The sequence below is a fragment of the Girardinichthys multiradiatus genome, chromosome 2 (assembly GCF_021462225.1).
Source record: "Girardinichthys multiradiatus isolate DD_20200921_A chromosome 2, DD_fGirMul_XY1, whole genome shotgun sequence".
Classification (NCBI taxonomy): domain Eukaryota; kingdom Metazoa; phylum Chordata; class Actinopteri; order Cyprinodontiformes; family Goodeidae; genus Girardinichthys; species Girardinichthys multiradiatus.
This window is the reverse complement of record NC_061795.1, coordinates 48,956,372-48,980,982: the sequence shown is the minus strand read 5'-3', so window position 1 is coordinate 48,980,982 and position 24,611 is coordinate 48,956,372. Positions and strand designations below refer to the sequence as shown.

Here is a 24,611-nt window from a genome sequence, read left to right as displayed (position 1 = left end):
CATGTTCTGGCAGATAAAGCAAAGGTTTTAGGTGTCTGAGTGACAGATTGTTTAAATTGAGATATGTAAGGGTTAGGGTCTTCATCTGGGGCTCCATCAGTCACTCACACAAATGAAAATAAAGTTTGCAAGCCAACAAAACTGAAAATGGACTTCCCCAGTAAACCAGCTTTAATTAAATGGGTTGCTGATGGTTCTGCCATGAGCAGCAGGAAGATGTGTTGAATGTTAATGCAGGACATGTTTGCAGAAGTTAACTCTGCTGGATCTGGTGCAGGTTCTAGCAGTTCATTAGGTAATGATTGTCAAGTTTCTTTCTGCAAGAGTTCATTGTCAGGACAATGCGTGGAATTTGAAACAGTGATGCTCAGTTTTGCCAACCCTGGACATTTTTCTCAGAGCCCAAAAACCTGAATCCATCTGCTGAGGGAGACCTCACTTCCCATAAAGGTCAGGGGTGAAATTCGGGCTCTGTAAAAGGTCAAAGATGGAGAAATATCTCTGCCACAGATACTGATAGAACAAAGCTAAAATAACCCTGAGAGCGACCATAGTCCCATCAATCAGTCACTGGTTTGATTTTATTCATGATGACACAGGGAGAGAAAAGCAGTTGATGAGAGAGCTGGTGAAATGTGACACATAATACAAAGCAAGCTGTTCACCGTGTGGCTATGTCCCGATCACCAGGCTACGACAAAGTCCACTAAATTCATTCAATCTGCATTTGATTTGATTTCATAAAGTTTCAATCCAATAACAGAAATGTTTAAAACTAAAGAAATAACATAATAAGATCTGCAGGATATTAGGAAAACATTCGACGTGATGATATTGGTGAACGTTGTGATATTGAACAACTAAATAAACAGTAGCAAACACAGACCCTAGATCATGACTTATCTCTCCAGCTACTTAAAAAACAAATATTCACTATTTCGCTGTTGGTTTGTCCATCTGTTTGCAAAATATCTCAAACGTTATGAACGGATTTTGATGACAATTTCAAACAAGGTGTGTATCAGGACAAGGAACAGATGATTAGATTTTGGTGATTATGTGGTGCATCATCTGGATCCAGGATGGTTTCGAAGGATTCTCTGTCATTGCTGGACCATAGCGTGACAACTTGGAATTCCCACATGGTTTGTGACCCTGTCAGCAGCAGGCATGCAGAGGCCATGGAGGAAGTCTGAACTCTCTGAGTGCTCTACTGGTTGAAAAAGTAGCTTCTGGCTGCTAGTAGTTGGCATTATGAACTTAAAATGTTATCACAATTCTTAAAGAGATAACGATTAAAGTGATGATAATAATTATTTACAACTTGTTTTCAGTCTCTTTTATATGGCAGAGTATTAGGACCAGGCTAAGAGAATAAATGTTTTTTAAATTACGAGAATAAAGTCATAATATTATGAGAAAAAAGTTGCAATATCACAATAACATAATGTCACGTAATGTCACTAGAATAAAGTCGTAATAAAATAGTAATGACAGCTCATCTTCCACAAAACAAGCTATTTCTTCAGTCTGTGTGGTTCTTTCTTCAAAACAGTCATATGCACAATCATTTCAAAGTACAGATACTGTTAATAATTGTATGCTGATGTGCTACAAAATTAGGAATGTTCTTATTTGTGAAACTGATACCAAAGTATAACTTCACAAGATGCTCAACATTCCTCATTTTAACACATGGAAAACTGCACATTATATAAGAGTTCTCATAAAAATGACGACTATGTTCTTGTAAAATTCAGACCATATTATCGTAGTTTCCAAAAATAAATTCTCTTGGCCTGGCCCCAATACTCCATCGTACTTTTAGGCAACAGTTTAGCTGTGATTACATGTACTGCTGTCAAAGCTCCACAAACACAAATGCCTCTCTTGAAGAAACATACCCATTTTGATATAAGCTCCTTCAGGATAACAATGGCATAAAACATGTGATTCTTATCACTAAATTGCACACAGTAACTGTATTTAATCATATTTTTAAATATTGATGCTCTAATGGAACCAACACTGGAAAAATAGCAAAAATAACAGTTCAAACAATAATGGCAGTTTTGACGGTTTTCAAACATCTTTAATTGGAATTTACCATTGTCATGATAAATCAAAATTCTTATAAGAAATCTTTCAAGCTAATGATAAATGATACGATAAATATCCATCCCTACTGGCTGACTACTGTTCTGGCATTGAAACAACCTAGTTGTAGTTTCTTCATGGTTTCACCACCACTTTAAAACTTGTTATGCTGAATTAATGTTTAGCTCAGGAAACTAGCTAACATTTATTTCAGTCCTAGCGGTTTCATGCAAAAGGCATTTTGCATACAGTGATATTGCAATAATAAATTTGTATATCTTCTGCAGCCATAAACATAATCTAATTGAAATAATTTAAACCAGAAAGGTACCAACTGCTTCTGTTGCAGCTAAAATAATATTACATCCTGACAATTACAGTTATAATATTATTACCTGTAACATTTATTTTAAATGTTCCTCACTGGGCTATCTGCTCAGGTAGAGAGACATGTCCCTCATAACTCGTTGTTTTAAAACAGAATAACCTTCATAAGATGGATGAGTGGCATTCCTTTGGTTTCCAACCCATGACTGTCACCATTTCACAACTGTAGATCTTTCTAAACAGATGGATTTATCTTTTATGTGAACAAGGAAAAAGTGTAATTGCCTTTTTCAGCCAGCTGACTAGTTTAAACCGCTGCATTTCTCTATAATCGATACAGATAAAGAAAACTCTTCAATCTGAGATTTTATCTGGTGTCTCATTAAAATGACTGTAGAGACAGTATGAGATAATACTTTAGCAGTTACTATTTTAGAACATTAATAAACTTCGATACCTGATAGTGACCCATGCCTTGTGGCATGCACAGCTTTACGTAATCATTATATACATCTCAAATATGCAAAATACCCAAAATTCAACACTTTACTAAAACTCATCTGAAATATCTGGAGAGGTTGCCGATAATGGACATGGTAATGGACGAGTAGGAACTGAAGCAAAAACTTCAAATGACGAAGATCAGCATCTCATGTAATAATATCCTGTCAACCCTTTACATCCTGCAGACTAGCAAAAAGTCCCGTTAGGCTGAGAGAAGCTCCAGATTCGATTCTACCAGTGCACCTATCTGACTAAATGCTTGGCAACGGTGTTACTAAAGTGTGGTGGATCTGTTTGTTGTTCTGCATCCTCACTTAAAGCTACAGCACTTAATGGACCAGACTGGATGTCTGGTTGCAAATAAGATGTGGTGTCCCAGAGGGTGGCAGGCATGCTGTTGTGCTTTGCACGCATTCTACAAAAGACTGAAACCACACTCTGCTTTCCCAAGGCTCAGCAGTATCAATTAGAGGCAGCCTGTGAGAAGATGTCCTTCCTCTGCTGCTGTGGTCTTGGTAAGAGGTAGGGAATGAGGAAATAGACTAGGAGGATGCATCCAGCTGGGTCTTCTAAAGTTTGGATTTTAATGTTCTCAAATAAAAAACAATTAAGGCCTTCCAATCCCCATTTTTCTTTTTTTCCAGTGGAAGCAAATGGTAATAATTACGGAGAACATTGCATCAAAGTAAATGCTACAAGAGGAAAATCTTTGTGATTCATTGTTGGAGGTCAGGTTGTTTGACAAACCACAGGCTCTTCTGAGCTGTAACTGCGTCATCTACACCACCTACAAAGCACTAAAACCTACAACTACAACAAAATATTTCAAACATGTTTCCTTCAGGAAATTAACTGGATTGAAATAATATACCAGAAATGTGTTAGTTTTAGAATGAACGTAATATATTTAAATTTTTTGACACTGGCCACTTTTTTGCTGGATGCGTCCTTCCATCCACCCCTTTCCTCTAATTTAAGGTTAGGTTGTCGAGGTAAGAGGTCAAGGAGGGAAACCCAGACATCCCTTTCCAACTCATTCTAGGTAATTTCAGGGTGTTCTGAGGCCAGAAGGGATCTATACTCCCTGTAGGGACTCCTCCCAGTGGGATGTGCCTGAAGAGTCTATAGGAGGCATCCTGGTCAGAAGCCTAAACCATCAAGTTACTCCCTTTGATGCAGCAGAGCAGGCACTCCCCTCACAGCTGATGTTTTTAGTGTATGACATAAATCATAAGCTGGTAACCAGAAGAATACCAAGGTTTTAAAAAGTTATGGTTTCAAAACCCCTCCCCTACCTGTTGCTGCACATCACCAGTCAGCTGGCTGAAATAAGGTTCCTAAGTTTTTCTCATAATTACTGAAGAGACCAACTGTCACAATAAAAACAGTCAAGGTGTGAAAACTAAACAAACTGAAACAATCGCTCTTATTGAGGTAACACAGCTTTAATTCAGTTTAGTTCTATAGCACCTGTTTACAACAAAGGTCATCTCAAGGCACTTCTGTTTGATGTAGTACTAAGCCTATGACAACCTGAAATTGACATTTTTATTCAAGGTTATCATACTGTAAGAATCTGAGACAAATCTGAGACAAACCCAAGCCTACTTGTCAGCATTTCTGGACCAAAACATGGTTTACAGTTACTCATGACTTCAGCTTAGAATTAACAAACAGAAATAAATCCTGTAAATAAACCATTCTGACCGTTTTGGCAACTTTACGAGCGCGACTGATGTCCAGTTAGAGAGATCACAAAGTGTTTTAACGGTTCCAGATGTTTCCACTGATTAACCCATGTCACAATAGCATCTGTGAGCTCATCATCTGTGAATCCTTTGTCCCTCTAAAACAGAGCCAGAGTTTTGAGAACTGCGTACCCGAGTACATACAACTATAATGAGTTTACTCGGCTGGTTCTGACAGGTTTGTCACTGAGTGCTGCAGTGGGTTTCTGCTCTGTTCAGCCAGTGAACACTGGGGTCTTGCTTTTTTTGTCCTAATAAACAACAAGGGATTAATTCTCCTCTATTTGGCGACCATTGCCCTCCTTCGCTAAGTCCAGGGAGAACAGAAGGACCACACAAACCTTTCTTCTAACAATAGACAAAGGCGCTGCCTCTGAATGGGCCAACTTGTGTCATAACCTTTTCAAAATGCTCCTTGATAGGGAATAATACCCCAGAGATGCAGAGGAGAGAAGGATTTTCCATCTCCATGCTGAACTAAAGCGTCCCGGCTGGATATTGGGGACAGGGTTTTTTTTGTGTCTAATGGCTTGGGGTTCTCTGCTTACACATCGTGTTGCCTCTCATCAACAGTGCTGGTAATCCCATTAATATGAAGAGGGCCAAGAGCCTGAGAGTGGCCACTGCTTAAGAGCCATCAGCCAGCATTAGTCCAGGAAATCCAAGCCCTTGTCGGGACCCATTAACAACTCAGGCCAACGGAGTCAAATCATTTCAAACCCATGTCAGCGGCGTAACCCAAAGCCAGCCGTTACTAATTGGTGGATCATTTCAAAACATTGAATTAGGAGCACACAAAGCTCACACAATACATGGATAATGCTATTCAGTTAGAAACTTGGCTAATCTTCTGTTGTTGCTGAAACAGTCCAATCCATCCGTCATTTTAACTCCGTGTATTTCTTGGCAGCTGTAATGCTTTTATCACATAACTGAATACCGTCCTGAATCTTTGCCACAAACAACTGACCATGTGGAGGAACCTCTCAGTTTAATATAACAAACTATTCCCATTTAAGGCAATTATCTGTAAGATTCTGACTGTCTGCAGCATGTGGTCCATCTGTGTGCTGCTGTGAACACATGATGTTTTAGGCAAGATAATCTGTTGGCTTTTAATTAAAAAAGCAAAGCACGTAAGCAATTGAAATACCCAAAGAGGACTCTGCAGTGCAGTGAAGGCAATCATTAATGCGTCATTCTATCAGTAAGCAACTAACCCCACATGGATGCTACATATGGCCAGTTTCTCATTCCACAGCAGAACAATCCAGTGATTACAGACTATCAGAGCCTGATTAGTGCAGCTTTAAAACAGCTTACCCTGGCATGGCCAGCAGGCCATGAGGGCTTCAAGGAACTGTGATCATAGCGACTTACAGAATCACAACCAAAAACAGCGCCACACAATCAAATTACAGTCATCTTCACAATATCCCATCACAAAGGACTCATTGGACACAGTATTTCGCTGAATATTGTATTTCAAGCACCACAGAAGCAAAGGTTTGTGTGTGAATAATGTATTTTGATTGTTAGATAGATTAGCAGAATAAGCAAGTATATTCAGTGGATGGATGTTAGATAGACCTTCTGTGCCCTGATGACCACTTGATATATCTATTTGGGATCGAAATGCTGAAGCTCAAAAGGAGTGGTGGGAAAATTGTGGAAAGGGTGAAAAACATGAGGAAAATGTCAGTTATTGATAATCATCGCAATATTCAGAGACAGTATGAAAAAAAGCTGAATCCAATGTGAGACCAGCTCCACTTCAGCTGTGGCCGGTTCTCTAGCACTGATGGAAGTCTAGACACCATCTGGACCTGGAGCTTATGGGTTTCCAGCAGTGTGGAAGTGCCATGTTCTCCATGTGAAATGACTTTAAAGATTACTGTGGTTATGTGACAAGAATTTAGGTATTAGTGATTATTTCCAGCACCTGTTTACATACTGAGCTTATTGATGTATTGAAATATCTAAAAAGCTCTTGCCCTCATTTTGTAGACCTATTTGTACCTGTGCATATTTATTCTTTTGATCCATATAATTAATTAATCAGAAATCAAAGGCCAATTTGTTCATTAAACAGCTTTAAAATCTAACCTAATAGCTCATAACAAGCCAAACACTTCTAAGTATTAGATCCTTAACTGAAGCTCTGTTAGTGCTGCCTGTGCCTGCTGCTGTTTAACTTTGTGCCTTTTTGCATCTTCCATCTAATGTTCAACATGTCAGCAACATAAAAACTTTATTGTGAATAAAATAGTGAAATAGTTTCCTGTATTAAAAGGACCTGTTCTTTAATTTTTTGTCTAACTCTGATCACTCCAATTCAACATTAGAAGCACCTGCTCCGTCGAGATGTTCCACGGGTCTCACAGGACCACAAACTCAATGCAATCCTGTATTACAAACCATTAATATGTGATCTGACGGAACCACAACAGTTAGGACGTCAGTTCAAACTCAAGGATCCTGATTTACTTATTTTGTTTCAACAAAGCTTTGCTTTTTTGTTTAATTCAGGCAATATCTAAATAAATCTCCATAAGGATTTTATCTTTTTTTCTAATTTTGATAAAAAGTATTCTAAAACTTTACAGTTTTCTTGTGGAAAAAATGTAGACAGGAAAACCCTCACACAACTATTCAGTGTGTGTTATGGAAACAATGATAGTTCATAACCAATTGTACAATAATAAATATAAAGTAATATAAATTAACAAAAATCTGATCAAAGTGTCTGTAAAATGTAATAATGCAACACATTTATTCTTAGATAAAATAGTAAAAATCAATAAGAACATATTTTTTTTGCATTATGAAGGATATTTGCCAGTTTAAACCTTCTTGGGACTGCCAACATGCCCAAGTCTGACTTTTCCTTTCAAGTTCACCCTAACTTAATTGGAGGTGTGCATGGAGAAAACCTTTTCTCACTGAGAAAAACATGAAGGTCAGACTGAACTTTACCAGAGAGAATGATAACAAAGATCAAGACATCAGGAACAATGTTCTCTGGACAGAAAATTGAAGTATTTCAGCTCCAGAACACAAAACATGTTTGGTATAAACCAAATACAGCACTGGAGGAAAATAACCTCATAGCAACTGCGAAGCATGGAGGTGGACGTGTCATGGTTTGGGGATGCTTTGCTGCAGCAGAACCTGGGCAGCTCACCATTATAGAATCCACCATGAGTTCTACCATGTATCAGAGGGTGGTTGAAGAAAATGACCAAGAACTGACTGAGAATTAAGAAATGGAAAGGCCTCTTGATCTCGTTGAGATGCTGTGGGGTTACTTAAAACGGGTTGAACCTGCAAGAAACCCCTCATACATCTCACAGCTGGAAGTGAGGAGTGGAGCTGACTTTCCTCAGAGCAATGGTAAAAGGATATGAGAAGCTCTTCTCTGAAGGTATTTTAGCCAATGGGGCTAATTCTTAATAAAAAACCCGAATATTTAATGGTCTTAAATCTTTCCATACCAGCATATAAGACATTCTGATATAAAAAAAACTGTATTTCACACTAAATCATGTGGTGGACAAAATATATTTTTTCTAAATAAAGCTGGTTTTACCAACCAAGAAGCAAAACCAACACACAAAGGTGTGGAGAAGACACCTTTAGACCATGAATGAGATGGTAAAGAAAATGAAGCTCCCTGTGAGGTTAGAAAAGCACAGCATTCTTGCAAAATGCATGTTTACACCCTTTTTACAAGCACAGATGTCCTCCAATAAAACACTTACTCATGTTTAATTCCTTCCACACATTTTACAAATCTTCCCTCACCACAGAAGATGCAGAACAATGGTCAACATGTCTAAAATGTGCTCAGGCCTGGAAATTCATTGGCAGAGTTCTGGAGTGATTTAGACATATTCAAGAGCTGATGGCTGCAAGAAAACGAAGAGCCAGTTATGTAGTCAGTTGTTTCCAATTAACCTAAATATGAACTCCCTTCATCCATTTCTGGTTGAATTCTCGGGGGTTTTCTGAGTCAACGGAGATCCTCACAAACACATTAAGACTCCTCACTAATAATATTTTCTGGAACAATTGAACCTCTGACATAGCATCTTATCTTGCAGTTTGTGGTGAGAATAAAACTTACTTTGGTATCTGCAGGAAAATCAGCGCTTGGAGAAAAACTGTTGTCAGTTGAAACTAAAACCAAGCTTTTCAGCTTTAACGTAGCTCAAATAAAAAGAGTTTCAATGGTACGACATCTAATATGATCATGATCAAATTTTGTTTTCAATGAGTTTGATATGAAGGCATTGTAGCAGAAAATGACAAATTTGGGGGAAAGAGTATTTTACCATTAAACATAATTTAATGAATGTGAATGTTTACGTGAGATTAAACAGCATTCATATACTAGAACACAGCAAATGACTTTATATGATGCTCAGGAATGCTCCCTTCCTTTTCTGAGCCAATCTATTAGAAAACATACAGAGCCAAGAATAGTATGCAACATATCCTGTGCATTCCTGTTCTGCCAAAAGATGTTACTCCCTATTAGTCTGTGGGTGGGAAAAGGAGAGAATGTCCATGCCATTCTTCCACTGATAATCACTGGTGATATCTCACATCTGTAGGCATCATAATATGCTAAATGCTGTGCTAAGTGTAAACATTAAGAAAGCATGGAGGAGCAGACGTTACACCTAGAATGCATAACTTTCCTCTCATCTTTAGTTGTCAGAGACCACCAAGAAATCACTTGATGACCAAAAAATGCCAACTTTCCGCTTGACTGTTCCTGACTGGTGACCGGCCAATAGGAAACCCCAAAATACCATCTTTTTCCTGATCAGTGAATGAACCATATGTTAATGATACAATAACAACCATGCTCTTCAGTGTGGAAGTTGTTATTGCAAGAAGAAAAACGCTCAAAATTTGTTTTCACTACTTTGGAGATTTTTTTTTCTTTCCAACAAGGTCTGCTTTATGACAGCTTTCTACGAGTGGTAACCTCAATGCACAACATTCAAACTCACCCTTTAAGGTAAGAGTCTGTATTCTCAGTGGCGTACATGCATAGACTGGTGTTTGCAGGTAATAATGCTAACTGTGCTAATTACCCATCCATTCATTCATTATTATACTGTCTATATGTACATACAGTACACACCAAAAGTTTGGACACCGCTTCTCATTCAAAGAGTTGTCTTTATTTTCATGACTATGAATATTGTAGCTTCACACTGAAGGCATCAAAACTATGAATTAACACATGTGGAATTATATACTGAACAAAAAAGTGTGAAACAACTGAAAATATGTCTTATATTCTAGGTTCTTCAAAGTAGCCACCTTTTGCTTTGATTACTGCTCCACACACTCTTGGTATTCTGTTGATGAGCTTCAAGAGTCACCTGAAATGGTTTTCCAACAGTCTTGAAGGAGTTCCCAGAGATGCTTAGCACTTGCAGGCCCTTTTGCCTTCACTCTGCGGTCCAGCTCACCCCAAACCATCTCGATTGGGTTCAGGTCCGGTGACTGTGGAGGCCAGGTCATCTGGCGCAGCACCCCATCACTCTCCTTCTTGGTCAAATAGCCCTTACACAGCCTGGAGGTGTGTTTGGGGTCATTGTCCTGTTGAAAAACAAATGATGGTCCAACTAAACGCAAACCGGATGGAATAGCATGCCGCTGCAAGATGCTGTGGTAGCCATGCTGGTTCAGTATGCCTTCAATTTTGAATAAATCCCCAACAGTGTCACCAGCAAAGCACCCCCACACCATCACACCTCCTCCTCCATGCTTCACGGTGGGAACCAGGCATGTAGAGTCCATCTGTTCACCTCTTCTGCACCGCAAAAAGACACGGTGGTTGGAACCAAAGATCTCAAACTTGGACTCATCAGACCAAAGCACAGATTTCCACTGGTCTAATGTCCATTCCTTGTGTTCTTTAGCCCAAATAAGTCTCTTCTGCTTGTTGCCTGTCCTCAGCAGTGGTTTCCTAGCAGCTATTTTACCATGAAGGCCTGATTCACACAGTCTCCTCTTAACAGTTGTTCTAGAGATGTGTCTGCTGCTAGAACTCTGTGTGGCATTGACCTGTTCTCTAATCTGAGCTGCTGTTAACCTGCGTTTTCTGAGGCTGGTGACTCGGATGAACTTATCGTCTGCAGCAGAGGTGACTCTTGGTCTTCCTTTCCTGGGGCGGTGCTCATGTGAGCCAGTTTCTTTGTAGCGCTTGATGTTTTTTGTGACTGCACTTGCGGACACTTTCAAAGTTTTCCCAATTGTTCGGACTGACTGACCTTCATTTCTTAAAGTAATTATGGCCACTTGTTTTTCTTTACTTAGCTGCTTTTTTCTTGTCGTAATACAAATTCTAACAGTCTATTCAGTAGGACTATCAGCTGTGTACTGTATCCACCTCCTGCACAACACAACTGATGGTCCCAACCCCATTTATAAGGCTTGAAATCCCACTTATTAAACCTGACAGGGCACACCTGTGAAGTAAAAATCATTTCAGGTGACTACCTCTTGAAGCTCATCAACAGAATGCCAAGAATGTGTGGAACAGTAATCAAAGCAAAAGGTGGCTACTTTGAAGAACCTAGAATATAAGACATATTTTCAGTTGTTTCACACTTTTTTGTTAAGTATATAATTCCACATGTGTTAATTTATAGTTTTGATGCCTTCAGTGTGAAGCTACAATATTCATAGTCATGAAAATAAAGAAAACTCTTTGAATGAGAAGGTGTGTCCAAACTTTTGGTCTGTACTGTATATCCTTGCAGGGTCATGGACAAGGGGGGGATTTTGATAGCCCAATTACCCTAACAGTCATGTTCTTGGACTGTTATAGGAAGCAGGAACACCCATAGAGAACCCATGCATGTACAGAACATGCATATGGCATAAACAAAGTCAATTCAAACCTGGGACCTAGTTGCTGCAAGGCAACAGTGCAACTGTGCAGCCATGCGCTAGTCATGCTAGTGGCTAATATATGATGCTGACGGTTTAAAATGTAAACCCCAATTTATGTTGTCTTTATTTTAAATGAGTCAACCCCTGAGAAGGCTCTCCTACACACACAGTGGGACATCACCTCTGCTGCTGGTTTAACAATAATGACTGCTGGTGGCAGAAAGCCTTGAAAAGAAATTTCTGGTTGCTGTTAATTATAGTTCTTAAAATAAATGGGCAAGTCAGAGTTTTACAAAAATCTGAGGTTACATGATCTTCAGCAGTTGTAATTTTAGTTGTAATTTAGTAGATTTAAGTTTTAAACATGTTTACTTCTGTTTGGTTAGGATTAAAGGTCCATTCATACTCTGCAAAGAAAGAGAAATGTCTAGTTTGGGAGATCTTGCACCTCATTCTTGATGCATCATCTGGGCAAAACGTTTTCCTATTGTGGTGTCCAAAAAGTATTGTTTGATTGTTCAGAAATTTCTGGTGGGTTTGGTTACTGCAGAAAATGAGGCTGCAGTAGGACCTTCCAGGAGCTCCACTCTTGAGTTCTTGAGAAGAATAAAATGTCCTGCAGAAAGAACTTTGGTCTTGTTCTTGCCACCTTGAGTAAAAGGACACATTTCTCTGTTCTTGTGGACTATTTATATGTTGTTAGGCATAAAACTGGTAGAAATGTGTGTGTAATTTCTCATCAGGGAGGAGCAGACATGAAAGAAACCTTCTACTAAAAACATTACTTAGAAAAGTGCAATATTACAAATCAATTATTTAACCTGGATTCATGAGCAAAAATTGTTTCATTTATTTCATATGAAAAAACCTAAATCAATACATCTACAACTGTAACAATGCAAGTTGTTAAAAAAACTAAATGTAAGAGCATCTGTTGTAAACATGTGAAATAGAAATGCTTCTGTGGAATATAGAAAGAAAATATAATGTTTTATCCATGAAGCCAAAATTAAATTGAATATTGTTCAAAAATTCATCATCGGTGAAAACAGACGATAAATAATTTGTGGGGTTTTTTATGCTAGTTACATCCTTGCTGATATAATTTATGCATGAGTACATGTTATTTTGTCTCAGGGCTATCTTCAGTTATTCTACTATGGGCTGTCCAGGTCAGGGGGAACATTGATGTCTCTATTCTGGCAAGCACAAGAAAACCCCACATTTCACGTTTGAATCCACTTCAAACAATCTCTACACACTGGTAAAGGGGAAAAACCCTCAGCTGCCATCAGGGCCCATCTGGAAGCACTGGATGATGATGGGAGCTGGAGGCCTGAAAAGCTGAAGAGGAGAGAGACAGCGGAGAGGAGAGAGACAGCGGAGTCACTGCATTTACTAAACCATGCAGTGAGTCCCTGTCTACAGGCAGGAGGTAATTACAGGGTGCAGACAGTGAAAGCCTGACTGGGAAAAAGGCAGAGATACTCATGCTGCTGGGTTGCTGCCTTTGGGCTCTAAACATAGCAGCTCCAACCAACTTCACCTACAGTAAAGACAACAGGAGAGTGGTTCCACATCACTGCACTGAGAAACACTTCCAGTAATGAGACAGTCATGGACAAGCTGATACCGGGCCAGGCAGGACAGTACAGTCAGTTCTTCATGTGAAATGGACTAGGTGAAACTAGAACTCTGTTTCTTCTGCCCTTGATCATACAGTATGTCCTCTCATAAAGATTTTGATACGATGCCTTTAACTATACTTTGACTGTTGACTATAAATCACTCCCTACGTCCAGGGAAGTTGCGTCCTTCCTCTTGACCTGCAACCTTCACACATCCTCACACAGTCCGGTCTGACCACACCAGGACAGAGGACTGAGGAGGATACAGTGTATCAAATCCATCAGCATCCTGGCAGAGAAGGACGATCCATAAAACCAGTCTGTCTGAATGAAGGTGAAACATACAGTGCCGTGTATAAATGTCAATACCCCTTGAACTTTTTCACATTTTGTCAAATTACAAGCAAAACATCAATGTGTTTAATCATGTGGAAAGAAAATTGGTTTTCTACTTTTTTATTAAAGAAAAATCTGAGAAGGTATTGTGCATTTGTATTCATTCCCCCCCGAGTCAGTACTTTGGAGTACCACCTTACGCTGCAATTAGTCTTTGATGTATGCTTCTACCAGTTTTGCACATATAGAAACTGAAGTATTTTCCTTTCATCTGCATTATACTCAGATTAAATCACACAGAGGTGGACTCTGTTTAATTTTAGGTGACACAAATATGATGCACAGGATTTGATTTAGGGCATCAGAGTAAAGGGGGATGAACCCAAATACATGCCATGGTTTTCGGATTTACTGTATAAACAGTCCTTACACTATTAAACATTACTGAATGTCATGTTCAAAAGTTGATTTTTAAAGGTAAGAGCACTGACTTTACATCACTGTCTTTGGGTGCCTTTTGCATAAGGACCCCAAACAGTAATATTTCATCTCTAATCGTTTGTGCATTTACTTGTAAGTGTCGCAGCAGGTTGGACTCTGTCCCGCCTGACATGGAGTGGGAGGCAGGGAACCCTGGTCAGTCACAGATCTTGTGTTGGTCTAGCACCTAAACTCCCAATAAAATACACTTTGAACTTTGTTATTGGAACATGACACAATGTAAAATCTCTATTAAATATCTGTTACCTCTGTTACAAATATCTGTTACAAAAACACAAAGCACCAATGTTGTTTCCTCTGACATTATCTGTGCTGTCCACTGCCGTCGGTCCCAGTAGTGGACAGCACCAGATTTATGGACTAAATGACTCATTATTTCCATTTTCCAGGGCAGGTGTCAAAGCTGGGTATGTGCTATTGATGAGTGTTTCCAAAGGAGGAAGAGGAAGAGCATCCCCTGGGGGGGGGGTTTGATACGGTTGAGCAGGTCACTCTTCCGGGAACCAATTTGTATCCAGAGAGTGGCTTTAACTGACTGCTTGCTCAGAAGACTGTCTGTTTCACAGGATAAGTATTTATTATCATTTGTAAAATGTTTTGTTAGTTAAAATCTGACCTCCTGTGGAACCACTGAACACACATTGGATAAGAAAGCAGCTCCATCTTAAATGTCAACTTTCAGTCACTCTGGGTTGTGTCTGTGAACCAATTAAAGACCAGGATCAAGGAGGGGACATCATCAATCATCACAGAGAGATCAATGTTGCTCTGTGACAAAACAGCCATAATCATTTCCTGCTAAATTATCAACCAAATTCAGTCCGTTCTGCTTTCTGAATAAGGTGTTACATTATCTATGGCTGATGTATTTGCCAGGAAATTATGTTCACCTCTGGTCTACATGCCTGCAGGGTGTTTGTGTAAGTTCATAGCTTGATTTATTCCCATCATACATTTAGCGTGTTCCAGCATGACAGCTTCTCTACCATCTTTACCAGAATCATGTGAGCTTTATCTCCACACTGACACCACATTAGCAAGTTAGATCAGTCTGTGCATCCCAGAACATTTCGCTCATAAATAAATAAATAAATGAATCTGTGCAACACCCTGCCTCTCTCCTCCTCCTTCACTCCCCCTGAGCAGAGCCCGTGGAGACATACGGCTGCTAATTGCAAGCCTGAACGCATGGCGTTAAAAACAGATAACACTGGATGACAGATGAGATGGAAAAAATGTCTGCAGCTGGGGCTAGCAGAGTGTGCCATCTATATGTTTCATAAGAAATTTCCAATTACTTGGACCAAAACAGATATGAAATGACCTCATGTTAAGATTTTCTCACAAGCAGCCCAGCAACCCCACAGCAGCTGATTCTGCAGCAGCAGCAACAGCATCTCACCTCTTTACAGCGCTACCGCACCCCAACTGCTTTATGGACACACACCACCAACTGTCATACAGCTCAGAAACTGGTCTGGCCCAGCATGACGTTCTCGTGGTAAGAAAAACTTTAGAAAAATATCACAGAATAACTGTTTTTACACCACAATTTAAAACAAAAAATATAACACGACTTTAGAGCTTTTATTTCAAAAGGAATAACAAAATTCTTCCTCGTGTCTTCAGCAGGAGGACTCAGAACCAAGTAATCCTTCATATGCAATCATTTGTTGAACTCTGACCTGCCTGACATGGAGAGAGAGGCCTGGAACCCAAGAGAGGGGTGAAAACCCTGGTCAATACAGACCTTCTGTTGGTCTGAAGTGTATTGTTCTTTTAAGTAAGGCACATGTGTGGTAGCCACTTTTTATCCAGCTGACTGGCAGTGTGCAGCTAAAGGCTGGAATAGGGCTGCACTCTGCGCCACGCAGCTGAAGAAAAGTCCAGTCACTGCAGGGGTTTCTCTGGCATCTTATAAATATGATGACAAATTTCTTGTGGTTTAAAACCCAGAACTTTTTCAAACTCCTAACACCTTATTCCCAGAACCCGACCAATGATTGGACCAAAATGAACTGAGTCACAGGAGCTAAGCACACGGTCCAAATGAACAGCAATATAAGAAAAACGAAACTACCATTCTGTCAGCAAAAAGGCCTTTAAGAATTTCCTGAACAGGAAGTGTTTTAAAACAGCTTTTTGATTTGTCGGGTGTTATTGTGTTTGTTGCCTGAGGTGTATCCTCTGGGGGGTTCAAGCACCTGTTAGGTACACACTGCACTAAAGCAAAAATAAAGATTAACGTGAATAAATTAGAAAAAATTGCTTCATTACTGTGTGCATATCAGGTGATGACAGGAAGCCGATACAAAATAAGGGAATGCCTCTGACCTACATCTAGACATGGCTGGTGAATAAAGAGCCTGAGGCACTGACAAGCATTCAGCCATCAAATATCTAAAGGCCAGCTATGAGTAATGCTTTACCCTGTCTGAGAGCCAACCGAGCCCCATGGACTGATGGCTTCCAGCTGAGAGGGTGACAACTCGCCCTATTTTTAGGAAAAATGAAAAACGCTGCTCATAGTTTCAGACGGCTGAACAATTAAAAAGTCTGAAGCTGATGCTGGAGCAAGAGACACTGTGGAACAATGAATTCAGCTGTCCAAATTCTGGAGGCATAAAACACTTCACTATTAGCCCTGAAGAAAAAATATTCAATCCTAGAACTATATATTGCTGCAGTGCTTCAGGTCTACAACAATATATTCAGAATATATTCTAAAGATATTTTCAGGAAGCCAATTCTCTGGACATTCTTTGTTCTGAGGCACGAAGGCATGCTGGTTACAAAACTAACTTCACTGTTAACCTTAAACTAAAATAATGATCTTAGAAAGCCGGCATGCTCCAGAAGAATATATTTAAGGTGTATTTCTGATGTTTTCATAAGAAGCCAAACGCCTACAAACACACGTGTCTGCAGCCGGGACCTTTCCATCTCTCAGCAGCTCTTCAAAGACACATTCCTCATTGATACCTGATGCTTGCCCTCTGGTAGCTACTCTGCTGCTCGGATTAATGAAAAGCTCAGCTGCGATGCTGATGCGATGAGACGCTGCACGCCTGCAGTTGGAGCAACAGAACTAGATAAAGCATCTATGTGCAGCTGAGAAGCGTTGCGGAGCTGCAGGGACAGAGATGTTAGAACCGCGGGTTCTGTTCATTCACTCATGGAAGTACCTGTCATCGTAGCAGAAATCAGCTCCCAGCGTGTTGACATACAGGACCAGAGCCACGGCGCCGCACAGTAATTCAGCGAACATCTCTGCTTCACGCAGACTTCAGGGAATTATATTCATAAAAAATACTTAAGTTTAGAAATCAAAAGAAAAACGTGTAGAGCGGGTCGGGTTGGGGCTGCAGATCCCGGTCACTGTTCACTCTCAGTCCCCGTCTTTGTCAGGATGTCTCAGCGAAAACAAGTCCATTCTGCCCCCCTTCATCCTCGCTGAAGTGCTTAAAGTGGATAATCCATAGGTGGCTTTCTGTCTAACCCATGGTGGGTCTGTGGCTGGGAGCTTTACACCCTGCTGGGAGTTAGGCAGAAAATAAAACAGCGTTCAGTGGGTCTGTGACAACATGCTGCACGCCTCCCCGACACACACACACACACACACACACACACACACACACACAGAGAGAGAGAGAAGAGGAGGAGGATCAGCGCTCTGATGCTCCGAGCAACGCCGCCGCTGCTGGAGAAACGTCGTGATTCAGACAGAGGTCAGGCTGCTGGTCATCAAGGCGCAGCATCCGCTTAGTCTTTCAAAATAAAAGCTCTGCGGCCAACCCGACAGCAGCCAAAATAAAATCAGAACATGTGTAAGATAGTGAGATACTTTTATATTTCCTTACTTCTGACTGCTTCAGTTTTTTAACATCCAGTCCTCCCGTCTCAGACACAGTCCCTCTTCTTCCTCTTCTTCCTAATCTGGAGCTTTATTATGGCGGCCACCTCCTCCACATCCATTCCTCCTCTTGGTATTTCTTCCAGTTTGACGCTTCTGTGACCCGAACTCATGTGGCCTGGAGATTTACCGCGCATGCGCACACCCTGCCATCAAGTGATGGGTTTAATCCAGATTCTAAATCCCGATGCGGAGTTTTTGAAAACTGTTACTAGCGATCTGTTAACAGTGTGGGGTTCAGTTTGACTTTAAATCCCCACTCTGTAGGAGTTGCCATGACAACCAGTGGATTCTTCAACATGCTACCGTCACTGTGCAGTGCATGAAGTACTGTCGCCAATAACAGGTTGTTCTACGGGTTAAATATGCAGCTGAACTCGGGTTTACTGGGTTTGCGGGTAATCAGGCTCAGCTAAGTTAAAATCATTTCACACTGCCACCCCAACGCTAAGGGCGCCAACGCATTGTGTCCGAGGACATCACCCAAGTCACATGACATCATTTAGGTGACGTCACAAATAGGGGTGACCCCTGAAATCCAGAGGTGAGACATGCGCCTTAAGTAGAGCAAAAGTTATTACAATGCGCATTAATATTGGGCTGCAGAAAATGATTAAAAAAACCCATCTGTGATCTATAAGGGCATGAAAGCCATCCTTTTTTATTTAGAAATGTTTTTTTAAAGAAACTGCTTCGTCTCGTTTCGGGTCACTTCTGACCGCGTCTGAAGAGTTTTATCCCTGATGAAGGCAAATTAAACCTGATCAAGAGCTGGAAATTAGACATCAACACAGAGGCACACAGGATGACTACCACATGTAAATCTCAGGTAGAGGTGGTGAGAATAATTTGCTCCATGTCAGAATTTTGTGATCAGAGGATTTTAGAAGTTTGGATCAATGCGTTAAAATCAAACAGATGCTGTTCAGCGATGATCAGGGTTATATAAATGTAACACTGTCGCTCTCTGCACATACTGTCAAATGTTGGATTTTTAATTGTATTATTTTTATATATTTCACATATCTAAACATAATGGCACCCTGGACTGAGACAGATAGACGTTAGGATTTAGGATATTAGTAAATCCACCACATCTGACAGAAATCATCTCAGACAATTGTGGCTGCTGCTTGATGTGACCAACAGTTAAACTTGTACAAAGCATGTACATTATTCACATTTTAACAGTTTTTTTTTTTATTAAATGAAAGAATCAATTAAATTCATAGCCCATCTGTAAAGCACTTTGTGATTTTATCTGTAAAAGAAGCTATATAAATAAAGCTTACTTACTTATTATTTATTTGTATGCAATATATATATATATATATATATATATATTTAATAAGACTAAACAAGTATAATAAACCACTTTTAAAAGACGTTTTGGAAATAAGGGAACTGATCATTTTCACGAAGCAGCAGGCTCAAGGTCAAAGGTTTTACTGGAGACATTAAATAAATAAATTAGAACAGTAAACAATGCTCTTTCCTGAATTTAAACATTTGTGTTCATTGCACATATTTTTTAAATAAAAAAAAATATAACTCCTAGTTTTGTGGTTCAAAGTTAGGTGATTGTGACAGTTTATCGATCTTATCTGTAAAGACTGGAGGTTTGATTATTTTATCTTGAAAACCATGTGGAATCTAATACCGACCACTAGAGGGCCTTCAGTCCATAATGATCATACTGAATGTGGAGACTGTGCAGCTTGTTTGGCAGTCTCCATTATACAATTAAAGAAATTGAATTTTAAGTTTATGCATAAAGTGATACATGATTTTACAAAAAGTATTTCATTTTAATAAGTATATCCCTTACAAAAACATATAAGACCAAATAACCCAACTGGGTTCTCTTTGAGGACCCTGCCTGCTAAGCACCTACATTTAAAATCAAAGAGCATACTGAGGAGTTGTTATAATTTCTATGTTGTATTTGCAGTATTTAGATAAATATTACAAAGACAACATAGTTAAGTTAGTTACATTTCTGTATGAAAAATGTGTCCTTGCTAAAATATAATTTAAGTATTTTGCAGGAATGAGGTTGTCCATTGCTCAATGCACAACGAGTAAAATAAATGTTAACTTCGATGCGGTGTGGAAGATTAAAATACTGAACCGAATTTAAACCAATTTTATGTTGTTTTCTTTACATGATTTATTTCTTTCTTTAGTCTGAGAATCTCCTTTCTTGGGCTCCTGTAATCAAGGAAAACATGCAGGCAGTATTGTGGAAGTGCAAATCTGAAAATTCATCTTGACACAGCTTACGCAGCAATAAACTGTCACCAGTAAATTGCTTTTCTGCTCAGAGCTAATGGTGCAGTTGGAGAGAGTGTGATGCTGTCGGACAGATTAAGTGCAGTAGCAGAGAAGAGTGTCTATCAAGCACGAAGGGGCAGCATTTCATTCATACAGTCCTTTGTTCATTTTTAATGACAGAGTTAGCTGGTCTGTTCATGTTGGCAGCTCCATTAATTCTTAGTTTTGATAGATTTTTTAGGAGAAGATCATTGTATAGTTCAAATTGATATTTGGAGATTCAAACTGCCTGCTTGTTTGATATCAAGAACCATTTAGCTGCAGTTCTACATATGCATCATCTTCCAACCAAATCTGAATGTGCAGCAGAGCAGAGATAAAAACCTTTTCAATTTAAAAAGCAATTAACCTGTGATCAGAAAAGGAACCTTCCATACATAGCAACATAGCACATCTCAGTTATCTTGTTGATGATCTTGCCCAATACTTTTTCAGTTTCTTTCTTCTACTCTTCCTTTTGCTTTTGATACAACCACAACCATCTGCAGTCAAACACGGGCTCTGTCTTGTTGTGATCCCGTTCCCCATGCAGCAGCTGCAGCATCCCTGTTGATATTCTCCCTCTAAAGTGTAAGCAGCAGAGACAGGTCTTGATCTCGGTTTCGAAGTGTGCGCTGCCTTTAAAATAAAATAGAGAAAAAGAAACACCAGCTCTGGAGTAGATTCTTGGTTTTTTCCAGGCAAGCTTCAGTAGATTAGATATCCCTTTAAATGGTGATGCAGAGATGGAGGGGTCATTCTGTTTTTGCATTGCTAAGAACAAAGATACGTGTCACAGCTGCAGAGACTGATGATAAATGCAAGTCGAGGGACCTATTGCATAGGACAGGAAGTTGGAAGACTATAATTTAAAGTAACAGAAGCTGATTACATTTACAAAGTCAGCTGTTTCCATGATACATTTGAACTATTTGTGTTTATCCTGTTAATAAAATATATTTGTTTTAATCATTACCTTCATCTAAGGAGGATTCAGAGGCTTCTAATCTTTTGTTTCAAGGGACCAAATTCTTCACAAGCTGAAAATGCCAACACAGCACAAGGCTGCAATAAAAAAAATTAAAAAAAACAATAGATCACTAACTACTGTTGAGCTGAGGTGCAGCAAAGCCAAGAGCTCCCATCTGTTTATGCTATACAGACATGGGCATTGTCTGAAGAATGCTGTGGTTTTTTTTCCGGGTGCCATGTTTTCCTCTTAGCTCAACCCAAGGAAACAAGATAACTCTAAGTGATGGAGAGACCGTTGCTGTGGTTTTGGTGTCTGGATGACTGTGCCATATGTGTCCTGTCAGCCGCATGCCGCCTGCGTCCTTTTCACTACGGCCGCAGGGGCACTTGAGCTCGTCTGCATAATAAAATTACCCACAGCAAGGTCTTTCCACTGATGAATCAAATTCTCCACGAACCATTCACTGAATCCTCTGATATTTCTAACTTTTACTATAACCCACTGGTCTGGTTCTGCTGCAGCAACAGCTGCAACTTCATTACTATTTAACATGTTACAAAACACAATGTATTTAATTAACATTTTATCTGATAGAAGAAAATAAGGTAGTGAAAAACAAAGTGCATTTGTTTTCCAAATATAAATATGAAAAGTGTGGCATATATTAGTGTTCAACCACCTTTACTCTAAAATCCAGTGCAACCAGTTACCTTCAGCAGTTACCTAACTTGAAACCAGAGTTTGTCTGTGTGTAATTTAACCCGAGTATAACTGTAGCAGTTCTGTTTCTGGCCTCAGAGGTTTTTTAGAGAACATGAAGACCAAGGACCAAGGACCACAGCCATGTCAGGGAGAATGTTCTGGAGAAGTTCAAATCAGGGTTAGGTTCTAAACCAATATCCCAAGCTTTGAACATCTCCCAGTGTTCTGTTGAACTTATCTGAATATAGAGAGAGGATGGACAAACTGCACACCTAACAAGACATGTACATCCACCTAAACTGACAGGCTGGGCAGGGAGAGCATTAGTCAGAGGAGAAGGCGAAGGGGAGGGGATGAAAACATCCACAGCTCAGGTGAGAGGATCTGGTGAGAAAACAACCATTTGTCGTTAACTCCACAAATCTGACCTTTATGGGAGAGTGGTGGAAAAAAAAAGTCCTGTAGTTTGACATAAGCCATGTAAAAGTATAAAACATGTGAAAGAAGGTGCTCTGGTTGGATCAGCCAAAAACACTAATGGAAAACTAACACTGAACATCCACCTAAACACATCATCTCCACACTGATGCATGGTGGTGGCAGCATCATGCTGTTGGTTTGCTTTTCTTTAGCAGTGAAGCTGTTCACAGTTGATGAGGATATGGATGGAGCTAAAGGTTTTCTGCAAAGAAAAATGGGCAAATATTCAGACTCTGAATGTGCAAAGCTGGTAGAAACATACCTCAAAATACTGTAACTCAAACAAAAGCTGGTTATATAAAGTATTGACTCAGGAAGGTTAAATGCAAATGCAAGCCACACTTTTTAGATTTTTAATAGTAAAGAATTAAAAAAAATCTGAATCACCTGTCTTCTACTTCACAGTGAAGTTACTTCATGTTGGTCTATGAAATAAAATCCCAATAGAACAAACTGAAGTTAGTGGTGTAAATGTGACAAAATGTGGAAACTTTGTACAAATTCATCTTCAGTTGCAAGTTATCATTTGATATATGCGAGTAAGGCATAATGACTTCCTCTGGATTAGTCATCATATCAGAAGTATTTCATTGCACAAAGATACAATAATTCAAATGAACACATATTTGAATTTGTCTCCCTGTGAATCTCAGAGGTCTTGTTGAACCAGAAGGACAGGCTGTGAGTGTCTAAATGATTTGCTGAGCTACTTAAATCAGCAGGCCACTTTATAAGAAGGTATTTTTATACACCGATCTCAGCTGTTTTCATCTTTTTTTTTTTTTTTTTTACAGAATCCAACATTTCCTCTTCTGCCAGAGATGCTCTGATGAGAACTACAGCTGGTCTGGACTGATGCATTCAGCAGACGACTGGAGAGGAAAGGCAAGTCAAAAGAGCCTCAGTTCAGGCTTCTTCAGCGTGGTTCCTCGGCTCTCTGTGTCAGGGAGGCATGCCAGATGAGTGTTAACTTAACTATGTATAAAAACCTTGAAAATGTTAACAGATTGCACATTTTTAAGTAAAGGCTTTACATTGTTGCCACTAATAAAGGAATTTGGACTCTACACCAGTTAGAACAGATATGAATCAGTATGAACACGATATCTGTAGCTGGTACAGAGAATCCAATGAGGAAAAAACAAACATGCTCAAGAATACTATGAAGATGAATAATATCACTCTGTTTCTGATTCATTACATCAAAACCACACAGAAAAAAAACAACCTAGACGGGCCACAAATATTTTGGACTGGACCAGAAACACAAGTGTTATTAATTATGACAATCCTGTCAGGACCCGGAAATGTATTAGAATTTATTATCATGACTAAAAAAAGAATACATTACAGCATTTAAATATGTAACATCAAAGTTACAGTGCATATAATCTAAATGTCATACCTCCTTGTGTTTTTGTTATATTACCTAGTCAAGTCCTTTGTTTTCTGTCTCCCTGCACCCCAAACCCACACCTGTTCTGTGTTTTCCCCTGATTGTCTTGTCACATTTGTCATTGGTTCCCCCTGCTGTTCAGTTATGTACAGGTCCTTCTCAAAATATTAGCATATTGTGATAAAGTTCATTATTTTCCATAATGTCATGATGAAAATTTAACATTCATATATTTTAGATTCATTGCACACTAACTGAAATATTTCAGGTCTTTTATTGTCTTAATACGGATGATTTTGGCATACAGCTCATGAAAACCCAAAATTCCTATCTCACAAAATTAGCATATCATTAAAAGGGTCTCTAAACGAGCTATGAACCTAATCATCTGAATCAACGAGTTAACTCTAAACACCTGCAAAAGATTCCTGAGGCCTTTAAATCTCCCAGCCTGGTTCATCACTCAAAACCCCAATCATGGGTAAGACTGCAGACCTGACTGCTGTCCAGAAGGCCACTATTGACACCCTCAAGCAAGAGGGTAAGACACAGAAAGAAATTTCTGAACGAATAGGCTGTTCCCAGAGTGCTGTATCAAGGCACCTCAGTGGGAAGTCTGTGGGAAGGAAAAAGTGTGGCAGAAAACGCTGCACAACGAGAAGAGGTGACCGGACCCTGAGGAAGATTGTGGAGAAGGGCCGATTCCAGACCTTGGGGGACCTGCGGAAGCAGTGGACTGAGTCTGGAGTAGAAACATCCAGAGCCACCGTGCACA

General features: G+C 39.6%; 1 protein-coding gene and 1 long non-coding RNA gene across 3 annotated transcripts in view; both read right to left on the bottom strand.

Moving 5' to 3' along the window:
- Positions 1 to 18,481, bottom strand: part of tmtc2b (transmembrane O-mannosyltransferase targeting cadherins 2b) — a 107,881-nt gene extending 89,400 nt beyond the window's left edge. Inside the window, exons 1-2 of one of the 2 annotated variants that reach the window (XM_047345716.1) lie at positions 17,920 to 18,481; positions 17,245 to 17,594 (exon numbers count right to left, since the gene is read on the bottom strand). In XM_047345716.1, coding sequence (XP_047201672.1) covers positions 17,245 to 17,327 — 83 coding nt within the window. In that variant the 5' untranslated portion in view covers positions 17,328 to 17,594; positions 17,920 to 18,481. The remainder of the gene's footprint in view (positions 1 to 17,244; positions 17,595 to 17,919) is intronic. The other variant, XM_047345725.1, reaches the window with a different exon arrangement.
- Positions 18,482 to 22,401: 3,920 nt separating this feature from the next.
- Positions 22,402 to 23,926, bottom strand: LOC124855714. Its single transcript, XR_007035128.1, has 3 exons — positions 23,870 to 23,926; positions 22,828 to 23,377; positions 22,402 to 22,642 (listed from the first exon to the last, which is right to left on the bottom strand). It is a non-coding gene; the product is annotated as an uncharacterized LOC124855714 (long non-coding RNA).
- Positions 23,927 to 24,611: the final 685 nt, after the last annotated feature.